Source organism: Colletotrichum spaethianum, assembly GCF_022836535.1.
Source record: "Colletotrichum spaethianum MAFF 239500 DNA, contig02, whole genome shotgun sequence".
In the NCBI taxonomy this organism is placed as follows: domain Eukaryota; kingdom Fungi; phylum Ascomycota; class Sordariomycetes; order Glomerellales; family Glomerellaceae; genus Colletotrichum; species Colletotrichum spaethianum.
Genome location: NW_026054772.1, coordinates 1151016 through 1167032, shown reverse-complemented (window position 1 = coordinate 1167032; position 16017 = coordinate 1151016). Strand labels below are relative to the sequence as shown.

At 50.3% G+C, this 16017-nt stretch overlaps 8 protein-coding genes across 8 annotated transcripts; 4 read left to right on the top strand and 4 right to left on the bottom strand.

The window, feature by feature from the left end:
- Positions 1-310: 310 nt before the first annotated feature.
- ColSpa_01192 (uncharacterized protein) lies at positions 311-505 on the bottom strand (the record flags this gene model as incomplete). The annotated part of the gene is made up of 1 exon (XM_049267404.1): positions 311-505. The coding sequence occupies one exon, from the start codon at positions 503-505 to the stop codon at positions 311-313; it is 195 nt and encodes a 64-aa protein (XP_049123361.1).
- Positions 506-2227: 1722 nt separating this feature from the next.
- On the top strand, positions 2228-2446 carry ColSpa_01191 (uncharacterized protein; the record flags this gene model as incomplete). The annotated part of the gene is made up of 1 exon (XM_049267403.1): positions 2228-2446. One exon carries the CDS (start codon positions 2228-2230, stop codon positions 2444-2446), a length of 219 nt encoding a protein of 72 aa, XP_049123360.1.
- A 332-nt stretch (positions 2447-2778) lies between these two features.
- ColSpa_01190 (uncharacterized protein) lies at positions 2779-3510 on the bottom strand (the record flags this gene model as incomplete). The annotated part of the gene is made up of 1 exon (XM_049267402.1): positions 2779-3510. One exon carries the CDS (start codon positions 3508-3510, stop codon positions 2779-2781), a length of 732 nt encoding a protein of 243 aa, XP_049123359.1.
- A 1298-nt stretch (positions 3511-4808) lies between these two features.
- Positions 4809-5228, top strand: ColSpa_01189 (WSC domain-containing protein; the record flags this gene model as incomplete). Its single annotated transcript, XM_049267401.1, has 1 exon — positions 4809-5228. The coding sequence occupies one exon, from the start codon at positions 4809-4811 to the stop codon at positions 5226-5228; it is 420 nt and encodes a 139-aa protein (XP_049123358.1).
- A 1709-nt stretch (positions 5229-6937) lies between these two features.
- ColSpa_01188 (FAD-linked oxidoreductase ZEB1) lies at positions 6938-7219 on the top strand (the record flags this gene model as incomplete). The annotated part of the gene is made up of 1 exon (XM_049267400.1): positions 6938-7219. One exon carries the CDS (start codon positions 6938-6940, stop codon positions 7217-7219), a length of 282 nt encoding a protein of 93 aa, XP_049123357.1.
- A 452-nt stretch (positions 7220-7671) lies between these two features.
- On the bottom strand, positions 7672-8683 carry ColSpa_01187 (uncharacterized protein; the record flags this gene model as incomplete). Its single annotated transcript, XM_049267399.1, has 2 exons — positions 7672-8563; positions 8616-8683. 2 exons carry the CDS (start codon positions 8681-8683, stop codon positions 7672-7674), a joined length of 960 nt encoding a protein of 319 aa, XP_049123356.1.
- Positions 8684-10857: 2174 nt separating this feature from the next.
- On the bottom strand, positions 10858-11998 carry ColSpa_01186 (ammonium transporter 1; the record flags this gene model as incomplete). Its single annotated transcript, XM_049267398.1, has 3 exons — positions 10858-11345; positions 11414-11847; positions 11910-11998. 3 exons carry the CDS (start codon positions 11996-11998, stop codon positions 10858-10860), a joined length of 1011 nt encoding a protein of 336 aa, XP_049123355.1.
- Positions 11999-13792: 1794 nt separating this feature from the next.
- On the top strand, positions 13793-15340 carry ColSpa_01185 (uncharacterized protein; the record flags this gene model as incomplete). Its single annotated transcript, XM_049267397.1, has 3 exons — positions 13793-14303; positions 14379-14820; positions 14869-15340. 3 exons carry the CDS (start codon positions 13793-13795, stop codon positions 15338-15340), a joined length of 1425 nt encoding a protein of 474 aa, XP_049123354.1.
- Positions 15341-16017: the final 677 nt, after the last annotated feature.

Below are 16017 nucleotides of genomic sequence, written 5' to 3'. Positions count from 1 at the left end.
TCTGAGCACTGCTGGCCACGATGCCGATGCTGTAGTCGGTATCGCGGTGCTCGGCTCCACACAGCTGCACCACTGTGCTGCTAGAGATGGACTTGTCCTGTGCATACTCGAGCAACTTGTCTAGGACATCGGCTGCCACACCGTGTTAGTGCACCTCGGCGCCAGCAAAATGACCAATGGCTGCCGACTAGGAGTCGCCAAAGGCTATGGCGTTGTTAGTGCATGACGACTCTTGAGACGCGAGATAACTCTTGACCTAGCGGCCAGCAGACATGAGATGTCCCGCCAAGAACTCGCTGCCCTGGCCGGGCTAGTGCATGTATATCAAGCCTTCCTCCAGCGCCTTGTTGGACGTGACGCAGAGGGATGCCTTGGTCGAATTGAGCACAAAGACGACTCTCATAGACCTGGAAGTGTCGTAGTCTGCTATGCATGCCCTGATGACGGTTGGCGTGTCATTGTTCTCATTTTCCCTAGCCGCCTGAACAGCAATGTTGAGCAGCATCGTCCCGTTACAGGAGCTAAATGGGATGCATCCGGGAAAAGGAACCAGGAGTCGTCACTAGTCGTGCTGCATAAGATAGGGCATGACTTGAGGGCTGCAAGAGGCTGGGCCTGCACTGCTGAGAGCCATTTGTCGATCTCATCCTGTTTACCAGGCATCAAGGTCCAAGGACGCCAAGGGCCTGGCTGCCACGGCCACAAGGGCGCAGAGAAAAGAAGTCTTCATGGACATTCAGATAGCTAAACTTCGTGCAGCGGCTTCTCATAGAAAGGAGGAGGCAGAGCAAAAGCCCGAAAGAGTGTGTTAATTCGTTCAGAGTGTAGATGCTAATAGAAGATAGTAAATATAAGAAGTGCGATAAAGAAGCAGAAAGAAGAGAGAGTAAAGGGAGGATTGCTACAAAGGATAGCGGGTAGACTAGGGAGAGCAGACATACTGGTTTATAGGCAGTTAATAAAGAATATTATAAAGGCAAAGTAAAAGAGTCATCATCAAAAGCAATGGATTTAAACCCCTAACAAGTGCCCCACGCCAATAAAGTATGGTGGCGTTGTCCCCTGTAGTTCCAATTAAGCTCACTTTGTAATTAGTAGCTCAAGGGGCATCCAGAAAGTCTACTTAATGTAACCTTCAGTGTGCATAGGATCGCTACTAGGGGCTTAGCTGCGTAATGTAAGCCCACTAATACATATCAGCCTCCCCAATTAGGTAGGTAGAAAAGCCTCGCCGCTGCCAAGACCTAGTGCCTATCAGTCAGATCCAACGGAAATTCAGCCTTGTTCTCAACGTCCTCGTCAAGTGAGATATCCGAATTACACTTAACTTACGTCAGAAGAACCTAGACCCTAGGGTAATAGTAAGATATAAAGTTAGACAGGGCACGCGGGATATGGCTGCTCCTAGCTCCGCCGCAGAATATATTCTTACTCCATACCCAGACTAAATAGAATACTTTAGTTGCCTGTGCCGTTTGCCGTAGCTTTAATTACTTAGGAAGTAAAATACCTGGAAATTCAATAATGGTTCGCTATAGAACCCTGGGTTTATGGGCTTACCTAGAGGCTACATAGGCATCCAGTGTGTATGATCCCCATCTTAGACATAGTACGAGGGAGAGTGTTCCTGCGTAGAACGGGAACAGTCGTGCAGAAGGATTGCAGATGCCAAGATGTAATCAATAAGTACAAGGTAATTCCAAATACGGTATGCCCAGTTTAGTGTTAATTTTGGCTTAGTGGCCAGGCAAGGTTCAACCCCATCTAGGCACACCTACACATATGTATTAGGTTCCTGAGAATACTTCGTCAACATGATTTCATTTTGCTGGCCTTCTTCGAAGTATTTGCTCTTTGGCTTTCTTGAGAGCGTTCTTTTTTCGGTCTTCTTCAAAGCATTCGTCCTTTAGCCTTCTTGAGGTTCTTCCTTCGTTAGCCTTTGGACCGTACTACCACATGCCTACACCATAAAGGTTTCTCTCGTTCGTACTCTTTCCTACCTCATCACGGTCATGTAGGCCAGAGGATACCAAAACTGCCTCGAGCAGGTTTAGCTCTTCCAGTCCTTCCTCATCGACCAGCGGAACCCCCAAGCGTGATCGGCAGATCGGTTACCAGTGCAACAACTTGGAGACAGAACAGGTGCATCGGCAACTGGGTTCCCTGCCAGGGGAGACCAGACCGCACACAATGCAAGTACGACGGCTTTCAGCAGTTCCTAGGCAACATGCGCCCAGGAATGCGGTTGCAGGCAGCCTACAGGCCTGACGGTTCTCTGGACGCCCAGCAGACGGCCGTGAACTATCTCTGGGCTTGGAGAGGCCAAAATCGGCCACTTTACATCTTCAGAGTATGCAAGGCGGTCAAGCACGGGCACAGCAACCGTAACGACTTCATCTACCGCATCAGCCAGATCAACAACGACAATTCCAACAAGCCGCAGTAGTCAAATGTCGACTGGGAGGCCACCATTAACAACTCCCCCAACGCGGCCAACACCCGCGCCCAGGTACGCACCTGGCTAGACGGCTTTAATTGCGGGGATACCGCCAACCACAAAGCTAGGGACCACTGGCAGGTGCTCAGGTCGTACAAGACGATCAAAGACCGAACGACCCGTTGCTGGAAGTAACCAATCAACGGCTACTTTCCTTGATGTTGAGGGATAATCCAAGGTACGGAGAGGATGGGATGGGGGCTCGCGGACATTTCGTCTGCTTCTAGTGGTAGTCACAATTTGCAGCCAGCAGCACTGGCAACGACCTTTTGAAACTTCCTTCAACCGTGTTCTCCTGGCCCGTAAAGCTCTTCGTCCTCTCTGATCACCATAGCATCCAGGTCGATACTGTTCATCATGGTCCGGCCCATCTCTTCTAGGTCAACAAAATACACATCCTGGGGACCACAGGAAAAGTCCATATCTTCGGTCATCAAGTAGCCCGCCCTAATGCCCTCTGGACAAATCAGATGAATCTCGGTAAGATTCCTGAACCACCTGCTGATTAACAGCGACTCCGTGCGGGAAAAGTACTCGTCTGAGATGACCCGCCGAAGCCGTAGCCGGCGAATCTGGTAGGCTACAGCCCGGAATTCGTGCAAATCCGTCTTCCCAATAGAGAGCATGTCATTATCAAAGTTGAACCAAACATAGCGCTCCTGCCGCGGGCCACCCTCGGACACAGGGTCGGGCCCGTTATGGGGTGTTGTAGCGAGCTCGGAAAAGGCCTTCTCGAATCGAAATCCAGAATCGGGGCATGTAGTGAGGTGTTCGCGGGCCTCGCGGCAAGTTTGCAGCTGGGCTGGGGCTGGGGTAGGCGAGCACAGGTAGCGCATCCGCGGCGGCCACTTGACCACTAGCTCGGATCCCTCGACGTCGGTGGGGCTTGGTTGATGGTAGAGCACGCGCACCTCAACGACGCGGGGCTCGACGGTCAGCTCCCAGATACGAGCGCGGAGCTTGGCGGGGAGATGTAGAAATGGGTGGAACGTCGCCGTGGTAGCGGTAGTCATAGTGTTGGGCCGCGGAAAATGCTTGCTGATAAAGCAGGATGAATTGGCGAAGAAAGGAACTGTGAGACGGATGGATGATTCGGACGGCTTGCTAGTTTGGGTGGTTGAGATGAGGTGAAATGAGGCCCTTTGCAGAGGTCTATTGGCCAGAAAGCGGATTATCCAGGTCAGCGACTGGCGATGGAACGGTGATTCCGCCCTGGTGATAATTCTCGAAGTGCTGCGCCATACGGTGAATAAATTGATTATGGTGCCTGGTGAGTGACAGAAAGGGTGTCCGCTTGCCTTGTCTATCTATTCGATCAAGTGCGGATATTTCCACCTTGGGCGGGGTAAAGCCAATTAGATTCATTGCCTAAGACTGCCTAGAAACATTTGCCCAATTAAAGATGGGTAGGATCTGTCTATCCCCAAATGGAGCAACTCCGCGCAGTTAATAAAATCAACAGGGTAAGGCAGCTGGCTAGTGTAGGCATCTCTAAACCGATATCGCTAACTAGTAAGGTGCTGCAAGGACAGCCCTCTGCATTTGCTCGCCTAACTCTTCCCACGGGAGCTAAGCTTATTACAGTCACAGGACAATCCTAATTTAACCACCTAAGAACCCTCGTGATTCAGCCTTACTTGGCTCTAAAAAGGTGGGCAAGATCACAGGTGAATCTACAAGGGGCAAAAAGAAAGATAACTCCTAAAGTAGCAGTTACAGTCCGCTACGGCCAACTTTGATACACAGCAGCGGCGTAGCTGGAATACAAATCCAAGGCCGGCTATTCCACATGCCAGTACTCACTGTAGACCCAGTTCCAGAGTTTTTCCAACTTTCTTTGATTGACATGAGTCTTCTTCTGTTCAAACTTTCACTCTCTTGCTGCCGCTCTTTTGTATTTCCTTTTCTTGGACCTGCACCACAACAGTCGCTTGCTGAGCCAGTCCTGTAGCTCCATCATGAAGACCTCTCATTTGTGGCTCTTGTTGAGCTGACGCTTCTTGCGCACAAAGCGAGCTGCACGAACACCCCATTGCTCCCCTACGACCCGGAGACAACCTCTGACTGCGCCGACTGGTTCAACAACGAGGATGACAAGACCTACGAATGGGTGCGTGACTACTTCAAGGTACCCCGGAAGAGTTCAGTCGTTGGTCTCGACTGCAAGTCATGGTACAACAGGAACTCATACTGCGTCATTAGATGGACGAAGGTAACCGCTACCCAGATAACGACCTCAACCACCACTACCACCAGCTCGCCCACCTCCACTGCACCCACCCTCGGCCCTTCGCCAACGGCCTGGACAAACATGGGCTGCTACGTCAAGGACCCGGAGATGCCCCTCCTCGGCACCAACCTCACCCCCAACGGCGACCCGTATCTGAGCGTCCCCAAGTGCTGGCAGTATTGCTACCGCCGCTTCTACCAGTACGCCGGCCTCCAGAACGGCAACCAGTGCTGGTGCGGCTCCTACGTCGGCGGCGAGTGGGCAACGAACCAGACAGACTGCAACTCGCCCTGCACTGGCAACCCCAGCACGTTCTGCGGCGGTCCGGCGCTCCTTCAAATCTACAAGGCTGAGGAGAACGCTCCTTCCGCCATCGCTGCTGGCGATGCCGGTGCAACCACCACTCCCGCCTCTGACGCGAAGCGTGACTCCGGGGCGTTCAAGAACCCGGGTATGTTTTGGAATCGGCTGGGCTTGTTTGGATGGAATTCAGAGCAATGAATGGTTATTTGAAACTCATTGCTTGGTTATTTAGATGGTCGCTTGTCGATGGTGTGGCTTTGGGATTCGGATATCTGGTCTCCTCTGGCATCATGGATATGTAATGGATGGCACACGTGTTGGTACCTCATAAACACAATTTTAAAGTTTACCCATCAGACCGCAGTCGAGAGGCTCAAATCCAATTCGTCCTTTCTCCAAACTCTCATGAATTGTTATCAATGCAAGACCACATGAGTCCAAAGTTTACTTGTAGCAAATACGGCATTGTTCTCTTCTCGTTTCTACAATCTCTACCCACGCTGGCACATTATCGTGCTGATTGCTGCTGATACAAGAGCATTGCGCATCTTCTCGTCATGCACATATCTGATCAGCGAGGTACGGAAGGATGCGGATGCTCCATTCCTCCAGAGTCTGGGGCTCAGTTGGGGTCTTTTGCGAGAGGCGAAGTCGCATCACGAGCCCCCCTGTCTGCGACTCAGTACTAGGGCAACAGAATGTTACCATAAACGTCGAAGGACTTACCTATTCTGGTCCTCTTTAGTGTAAGTTGTTGTTCTAGCCCCCTATAAACAGTCTAGTATAGTTCACCCTGTACGGAAATAAAGTTATAGTGCGTATAATCTGATATAGTAGCACCTCTGGCCTGTGCTAGATCTTGATATATTAACGTAGTACGAAATACCTGATAGCGTGGAACGACTGTTGGTCTAGGTAGACCTTACTTTAACCGTGGCCTGTATATGTAGGCCTTCTAAAAATGGCGTTGTAGGTGAGTAGACGTATGACCTTGCCAGCTACTGTAAAAACAGGGCTGGGGATGACGGTATTCGGCAGGAAGCCATTATCGAAAGCATAGCAACGGGCATTCGCTCTGTTTCGGACAACGCAGCTTTTGACTACCATTTGATTTCAAGCAACAATCTAGTTTTCCGGTACTTCACTTTGAATGTAGCGAAAAAACCCCGGCGCAGTTCCGGCGGGAATGCCGCCAAATCTCTGGAAACTCCTTGCGGGCCTAGCGACTACATCAGAAAACGCGGATGGGAATAGGAAGACTACCCGAGAGAGAATAAGAGAGGCCAAAAAGCATCAAATGATTAACAGGGTCGTGGATGGACTTCACGAAATAACCGGGCTGAACTCTATGCGCATTCATGCGGCCATGAAAGGTATGTTTTCTTCCTCCCTTTCCCCACCCGGCTGAGTGTTATTGGCGGCGAAGTCGAGGTGCAGTGAATTGAAGTCCCCTGCAGTAAGCTTGGTGGTTTTGAGACCAAGAAACGTCATACAGTAACGCAGATGATCTATGATACTCCGATCTGTGTCTCTGTAGGTGATAATATCAGAAGCGATAGTGTTGAGTATGTGGTGAAACAGCTCTACTGTGCATAGCTGCTCCTTTTTCTCGGGCTCATTTCGACACGGATTGCCAGTGTACATGTGAACCCTCTCGCTCACGTCGAGTAGCATCGTGCAGTCTGTATGTTGGCTGAATGTAGCCCCATGCTGCAGAGGTCTGGAGCTCAGCCGAGCCGGGAGAAACAACTCAATGAAGAAAGAGACTCTAAGCGGAGCTAGAAGATACAGGAAACAATAGACCGTAGTTGTATCTCATCGAGGTTAAATAACACTGCTAAGCTCCCGTCCGCCGATGCGCAGATTCGAGACCAGCACGCTCCTTGAACTCCAGGTTTACCGTTACCATGGTACAGTTGTCAGCTCTCGCTCTAAGCGCGGCGATCGTTGTTAATGGCGCGTACGCTAGTCCTGCCGATGTCGTCGGGCTTATCCCTCGGACATGGCAGGGAAGCAGTATGGCTGCAAGTGCTATTTTGGCATGCACGCTGGGTTACTACAGTGTCTATGCGATCAAGGTAACCAGAAAGCAGCACATCAAGGCCGGTGTCGACTTCGATCTGGACAATAACCTTCGCCTGATCATCCGCAACACGGGTCACGACTTCATCGGCCGTAGCACTGGCTAGGGAGCAACCATGCGAGCTACCATGCGAGCAACCATGCGAAGGGCGGAACCAGAGAGATGCACGTAGTCAACGAGGTGAGTTGACCATGAGTCAGTTTCATACGGAGTGTGATAACTGATACCGACCGACGAGCTGATCCTTTCCAGCCGGACTGGCAAGATTCTTTCTGGCTCCTGGGACCCTGTCCACCCGACGCTGCTAAATCTTCGCAAGAAGTGGGGTCCCAATGGTGTTTTGTACGCCGTCGCCACTACCGGGACGGACGACTGGGAGGAAATTGAACACGACATGAGGCTTTGCAAGAAGAATTCAATGCCAAGTAGGTGTTATTTATATGGATATATAAGTTTCGGTAGAACACGTTCAATGACTTTAGCCAGAGAACGTGTAGTTCACGTCTCTCGTCATAATTCATCATTCGAGGCCACGGTCGTCTTATTCTAGATCCTCCATCAGTGTTCCTTGCTTGTCGGTATAGGCAGGTGCCGCCGCAATCTCGTGACGATTTCCAGATACTCTTCATTGTTTTCCTGTGTGATGATGTTGTGGCGGATGAAGAAATCGAGCATTACCAGAACACAGTTAGGCTTGAATTGCTCTTCCAGCATGGCGCTTTTGACCTGGGAAATGGTCATGAGTTTGAAGCTGGAAACCTCATCGTCACCAGGCTCGGGCTCGATCGACTCCGGAAGCTCAAGATCATACACGTAGAGAACAGTCGGGAAGAAAATACCCTTTTGCTGATTCATGCTGACATATGTGACCGCTCCGACAGCTCGAGCATTCTCCTTGACGAAAGCCGCGGGGAGCGAAGCCTCCTCGGTGGCCTCCGCGACAATGCAGTCAAACGGCGAGTCTTCAGCCTTGACCCCGCCTGCGACAGTCGTATCGAGCAGGTTGGGGAACGTGAACAAGTGCGCGCTGCGTCTCGGCACCCAAATTTTCAAACCATTGCTGGTCTTTACGTATGCAGTCATGTGTGCGCCACGCGATGAGATTCCGAACAGCGGGGCGGGAAACCGCTCAATCGACATGAAGTGGTTGGCGCCGAGGATCCTAAAATGCTCACTATGCATTTTGTTCAATGTGGGGAAAGAGTCAGATGCGATAGCGGCGTCGACGACGCGCTGGAATGCAGCGGTGCAAGCCTTGCCGGGGTCCTCGCCGTCCTCACTAGTGATGTCGAGAAGGCAGACTTTGCGTTCATCGTGATTGATGCGAAAGTCCGAGGTCCAGGGGAGTCGCTCGACCGTGCTCGGAACCATGAAGCCATGTGGCCTGACATCTTTGGGGAGCATGAGTTTGTAAAGCGTGTTGAAGTCGAAGTCCAAGGGGACACTGAGGCTGGGTCAGTGACGGGATAATGGTGGCGGAGGGTTGAGTGTTAGTGACATACTTGTCGACCTTGTTAATAAGAGGCAAATAGCTCTTCTGCCCGAGTGGTTTTTGGACCTGAGACTCCATGACGTAGCAAACTTTTCTCTGAGAAGGCCATAAAAGGGTGATGTGATTGAGGTGTGGTTCACGGAATTGATGATGCGAGGGAGTCAACCGCGAGTTGTACACGTAATCACTGTAACCTGCTTTGGCTTGGGCTGAGCGTGAACTGGAGAACCACTTTACGGGGCGGGAACGGCCTCATCCCCCGGTCGACTCTCAAGGTTTCCCCAGGCGATCTTCTGTCCTATGCGGCTTTGCATAGATGCTCGCGCCAGACATAAGAGCTCTTTTTATACTCAATAGCTCAGTCTAGTCTCTTTCTGCACTTCCAAGGCCAACCGTGCAAGTTCCGTTCTGAACTTGGTGGACTGTTACCTGCGTCGCTTTGCGCTGGACCAGTGCGGAGCGGCTTGTGTTTTTGTGCCCGAAATGCGTTACTTCGACTTTTCAGTGTGGGTAATTGGGTGCTGGAAAAAGGTTGACCAGTGTCCCCCTCCGCTTCCGTGCTCTACTGCGTATGTCTGGATTTCAACAACGATTATTTGGCCTGTCACAGCATAGCCGTGGAAACAATTTCTCAACTCAACGCCAGTCACTCCATAGTCGCGTGCTCGCATCTTCTTAATAGCCTACCCACAATTGCTTGTTAAGCGTCATTCTCGGGTTTCACAGCGCACAGAACTCCATCAAGCCATTCAAGGCCGGGTAAATTAATATCACCATCAAAGATTATATTTGTGGCCGACCAACTCAAGTCCTCTTGACCTTTTTTAAGATGACTCGGATGTCCTTTTGCCTAACGGACCACGAATTGAAGATTTTCCAGCTTCCGTTAGGATAGATACTTCAGCTCCATCTAAAAACCATTAACGTTCTTCCAGTTCTGCATCACTGAGGTGTGATTTACTCACATCACAGGTGAACAGGAGGGAGCGTTGGAGTTGCCTTGTATATCTCCACAAACTGACATTCTTGCCAATACAAGTGCGCGGTCCGGCGCCGAATGTGAACGTGGCACTCTGCATCGCTGACTTTCTAGCTTCGTACTTCAGGTCTAACTCGGACTTTCCCTGAAGCCAGCGTTCCGGTATAAACGAGCCGAGCTTGTCGCCAAAGGCTGGGTGACGATGCATGGCACGAGGTTGATGCCAACAACCGTGCCTTACAGTAAGAACGGCCCATTGGGTAGTTGAAGACCTCCCTTGGGCACGATCCTCTCCAGCAGCAGGCCTACCGTGGGATGAACTAGGAGGGCATCTTTAACTATAGCGTTCATGTACGGCAGATTTTGGCTCTCCTTCCAAGTCACCGGCAATGACAGCCTTCCTTTGCGTGCGCCCACATTCTCTTCATTGGCTTTCTTATATACATCCGGGTGCTTAAGCAAGAAGTAAAGCACCGCTCGGAGCGCAATTGCCGTCGTATCAGATCCAGCATTGACATTGCTCAAGGTCCAAGAGAACACTTGGCGGTCATCGACGACTTGGCGATGAGTCTGTTTCGCTTCCAGGAAGAAAATGAGAAAATCTCGGTGGACTTGCTTCCCTCGGTTTATTCCCTGGTGGTCGAGACGTTCTTGCATGCATTGATGTGCGAACTGCGCAGCAGCTCCAGTTGAACCATCCCCAGGGACGCGTTTTAGGCGATTCTTTTTGAATAAGTGATCCAACCAAGGAATTTGTCCAATCTTGCGTCGAAATTGACTGTCAGTGTCGAAATGAGGGGAATTGACTAAACACAACCTACCTTTCCAGAGTAATCGAGCATCGCTTCTAGTGAGTGCATAACGTTTCCGCCATCTGTACCTCAATCCAGGAAGCCAAGCTGCTTGCCAAAAGTCAGCTCTCCGATTACGTCGAAGGCATCCTTGTAGTAAAGGGTAAAACGTCAGTTGCAATACTGAGGGACCCCGCATTGCCGTTTCGAAACTTCGGGATCCTCTTGATTAAACACACCCAGTCGTTACTTGGACATAGGTGTATAAGGATACATATAACCCTAGTCGACTGACAAAGCTGAGGTGCAGTTTTAATCCCATCAAGCCAAGCACCCCGGACAACTTTCCATGTCTGGCTGGTGACATTATCAAGCTTCAGTGACGCCTGGAACATAAACGTATCGCGTTGAAAATACCCGGTTTTGTGCGATTAAAAATATATGAAATGCTACAGAAGTCTGCATGTCTGAATCAAACATCTCTAAGAACTCTTGGAGTAACTGGCAGGTCTGGGTGTCTCGACTGCTTGACCATTATGAATGATCATGTTGCCATCATCGTAGTCTGAAATAGCATCCTCGATATATGCGAAGTCAAGACCTCGTATCTCGTCCTCTTCAGTAGCACGGAGATGCATACCCGGGATCTTGTTGATGGCGAAGAGCAAAATGCATGAGACGAAGAAGGACCAGGCGGCACAAGTCGTTGCGCCAGCCAGCTGTAAACCCAGTTGTCTGAAGTTGCCGTTCCACCAACCACCGAGGTATGTGTCTCCACTGACTCCGTCCAGAGCAGGAACCATCTTGTTGGCGAAGATGCCGGTCAATATGTCACCGACATAGCCGCCAACGCCGTGAATCGCGAAGATGTCGAGGCCATCGTCTACTCGGAGGAGGTACGAGTACCGAACTGTGTAGAAACAGCAGACTGCGGTAAGCATGCCGACCAGAGGTGATACATAGACGAGCACTATTGATGGTTACATGTTAGCTCGAGGTTGGTGCCAATTTAGGATAGAAGTGAATCTCATCACATACCAAAGCCAGCTGCTGGGGTTATTCCAACCAAGCCCGAGATAATACCAGAGCAAAAGCCGACTAAGCTGAACTTTCTGATATAGATGTAGTCCAACAAAACCCAGGCAACACCACCGCCGCAGGCAGCGAAGTTGGTGTTTACAACAACATAGATAGACCGCAGGCTAAGATTGGCCGTGCTACCACCGTTGAAGGCAAACCACCCAAACCAAATGAGAACGGTGCCGAGGGTCATCAGCAGCGGGCTGTGAGCTTTGAAGTGCGGCACGTGTCTCTTGTTCGTTGTGTTGCTGTCGTCGATACGGGGGCCCAGCATCATGGACCATGCAAGAGCTCCAAAGCCGCTGGCAATGTGTACCGGCCCAGAGCCGGCGAAGTCGTAAAGACCAAGCTGATAGAGCCAGCCGCTGGGATTCCATTCCCAGTATGCAAGGCTAAAGAGGGTCAGACTATCTTTTTCTGACTATGCAGGGAGCTCGAATGTATCAAGACGTACACATAGTAAACGAAGGTGTTCCAGCAAAGAATGAAGAGCATACTGGGCCCAAGGCGACCACGCTCAAGCATAGCGCCGGCCAAGATCATGGCCGTCGCCGTAACAAAGGTAAACCCAAAAGCTGCGTCTAGTGCGAAGTTGTGTAAGTCAAAATTTTCAAGGTATCGTTTGGAAAATTTGAGTGGTTTGCTTACATAGGATATCAGGAATATCACTATTCGCAAAAGACGGAGAGGCTAAGATATTGTGGAAGGCTGCTTGTGACAAATCGCCAAGAATGGGGTTCGTAGTTCGTGCTTGATAAAGCGAGGCACCGTATATCCAATACTGCAGACCGCATGCACAAGCACAGAACAGAGACTGTAGGACCATTGTCAATGCAGCCTTTCTGCGGTGCATCCCGGCGTAGAGGAAGCCAATTGCTGGCGTAATCTGCCAGCACAAGATTGTGCATATTAGCATCCAGCAGAGGTCACCCTACAGATTGTTGAACCGGTTAGTAGACGCGTAAGTCTCACAAGAAGTTGGTGCCGTAGCGTCCAGAGCTTTCGCGGCACTGCCTAGAGTTACTCACCTTGTCATAGGGTGCATTGAGATCATGTGTGATGGGGTTGCCGCCTGTTGGATCGACGGCATAATCCGGGAACTCCGTCACCGGGATAATTTCCGCCATGATTTCTACGAGATGAAATGAGCGAGTAGTACCATACAGGCTGTCAAATACTACGTGATCGCGGATTTCTTTTTGCTAAAGGATCAGAACCGCGGAACCAGTCAGATGTGCACTCAGCGAAAGGCCTGGGAACCACGTGCTTAAATCTCTCAATTCTTCAACGCCAGCCATGGTGCAGTGGTACCATGCTTCTGGTAGCTATCACTTGGCTCCAGTGCTTCAGTTCAAATCTCGGATAAGGTTGCGACAAAAGCCGAAAGTTGTAGCAAAATTAAGCATGCTCACTATGGTCTTGGCTCCCATCACCTTCGATATACAGATAAGGACAAGCTCAGTGATTGGCCGTTCAAGCTTGCAGAGCTTTGTTAAAACAGCAAAGGGCTATCTTCCTACTTGAACCAGGAAGCATCGAGCTAGGTCCCCGGACAACATACCGTGGTATTTGCTGGGGGAACGCAAGGGTGGAAGATCAGTGGATTGACCTGTCAAAATCACCGGGCCAAATTCCTGGAAGTGGACGCACGACCCTCACCAATGGATTCAAGGCAAAGGAGAAGAGATATGTTTGTCGACGTCAACTCATACCGTACACATGAAAAAGGGAGGTACCCGGCATAGCGTCATGAGACATACAATCCTCCCGTCGGCTAGTGTAGGTGGTCGATGGCTCAGCAATGAGACAGCTCAATGTTTCTTGATAGCAAATCATGCAAGGGAACCTTGACAGCGTAGAGCCTGCGCGGTCGCTGCGGCGTCAGCATTGAGCGGCCGAAAGGAGCGGGCACAGCCGGGGGACGGTCGTCATCAAGCGGGGTCATCCCGCACCCAATGTTCATGTTTCTTATCGCGGCATCTTCAGTGGGCAGAAGAGGCGGCCGGGTAGATTAAACGAAAGGGGTTAGACTCACCCACACCAGATCATTTGAGTTCACACCGTATATTCCTTCCGCTTCCGGGGTGGTGTGAAGGAGGCCGTCTGCGTGTTCGGACTGTAACATACTGTAATTAGCGTACGGAAGGTTGGGTAACTGCGCATGACTATGGCTGGCTAAATCTGCCCAATGCATCTGTATCATCTGGTAACCTGCGATAGCGGACAGTCTGACAGACAATGAGGTTTCCATGACCTGTAGATACTTATCCCTCAGCTTCATCAGGGAAGCGTACGAACCATTGCTGAGTAGCTGCGTATAACAGATCCTCTTTCATGATGTTTTTCACCCTTGAATCCGGCGACTACAGGGCCGCCACAGCGATCCTTGGCATTGCTGCGTTCACTGGCAGTCTAGTCTACTTTGTCAGTGTCTTCATTGACAGTCGCAAAGTCTTTTCCAAATTCCGTCGCGCTCCTTCATTCAGCCACCCGACCGAGAAACCTCCGGTCAAAGCAGGGCAGGACCCGAGTTATGTGAATTCGTTTCCGCCATCCCAGAGAGCCAAACTCGCGGAGCTCGGGCCTCAATATGCAGACGTGAAGGAGGTTGACCTTGCCACAACGCGGAAGCCCCTCCTCACACTGGAGGCCGACTACCGCACAGCCAGTCTCAACGAATTCAACTTCAGCGGGTTCAGCATCGCCGATATCCAGTCTCTCGGTGACTTCCCTGACTATGCAACACTCTCAGGCGTTCCCTTACCATCACCACTGAAGAAATTCAACATCGACAAGGCGGTCCCACGTCCGTATCGACCTTTCAGATGGGCTTACCATCAAACCATGTGTAAGTGACAGCAACTCATACGGCGCGAACTAGAGCTTACGTTTAAGCTATAAGCATTGTCAAGGATGGACACAGACTTCTGGATCGAGCTTGAGAACACCTACAGGAACCGAATCGTCGAGCGTCAAGAGCTGTACGCCAAGAATGGTGAAGGTGTTTTGGCAGCTTTGCCAGGCTCAGAGCTTGCTTGCAAAGAGCTCATGGAGATGGTCATCCAGTTCATCTGTGCGAGGTATCCAAACCAGTTCAAGCGCGATGGCACCATTCTGGTCAACAATATTCTGGGAACCACGACCGATCTCTCGAAAACCGAACCACTCGTTGTGCTGCTGAACAACGTCCCCGAAGACTTTGGCATCATGATCCGGGACCACAAAACGGGCCGATATGTTCTGCGAGCTGGCATGGTATGCTCGTCTGTCGGTTGGAAGATCAGTGAGAAGATGGGGATGGGGCTCCCTGGTATTCACAAGCCTGTTCCAGATTACAGGGAGAAGATGGAGTTCAGCATGGACCGGTAAGGATCAACGCACACTAGCATTCACCCTCACTTATCTGGCTTCAGGTTCTTCACCAAGATGCCGACAAACAAGCCAATTCAAAGAGGATCATGGGGCCTTGAAATGGGCCAACCTCTATTCCTGCCATCAGAGGACCCAGAGTTTTCTCATCGAGAATCTCAAAATCCCCAGCTGAAGCCAGAGGATGTCTATCTACGGGTCGACTGGCAGACGCTACGTCGCCTCCCCCTATCGGGCGCCATCGTGTTCAACTTCAAAGCTCTGTTCACCCCTCTAAGCGAGTTTAAGGATGAGCCGTATATTCCATCCATAGTGCTCAAAGTCCTCAATGAGGGTAAAGAGAGCATTCTCAAGTACAAAGGTACATGGCATGTGGAGCACGTTGCAAAACCAGCATTGGAGGAGTATGAGAAGTACCAACTTGAAAACAGTGTAATCGAGAGGGATTGGGTGACACATACTCTACCTGAGGCCCCGTTCTTCAGAGGATGGGAGAGGAAGTGGACTGTGGACTAATGATACAAGTTCGCATCATGGTGACTATGTATCTTGTGCCGGGTGTTTGTAAACATGGTGCGCTTCTTACGGCTCAAATGTTGGGATATTGACCATTGTAGAAGTAAATTTTCACAAGTTCTGGTCGCTGCACTACGCATATTTCTTGGAAGGATGGAAGATCTACTAGAAGCGGTTATACTCAGGTGCTACATCAATCCCCAAAAACTAGACCAGAGTCATTCGGTAAACTGACATAAAGGTACAATGGTGCATGTGGAAACCCTTTTACTAGTAAAACAACGTGATGCGGGAGCCAGGCACCTGTGACAGAACAGAACAGGAATGGCAGAATGCGGGGTACATGGGCATTGTTGTTCAGGAACGGGACTTTCGCTGACATTTGTTTCCCCATATTCGAATGGTCTCTTCCCAGTTCGATAAGATTTTCTACTCCTCCTCTTCTGATTCTGTCGCAATGCCCTCACGCGCATCGCGCAGCCTTGTGAGATTTGCGCCAGGCCCAGATTAACTATTAGTCCAGTCCCTTTATACAGATCCACTACACAGGATACATATTTATTTGTTTTAGACAAAGTAATCCTACACATAGAAATCTAAGCTATTTTCCTTATATCTTTTTTACCTTAAATAATAACTTTATAATAGTTATAAGCTTAGCTTATATTATATTTTTA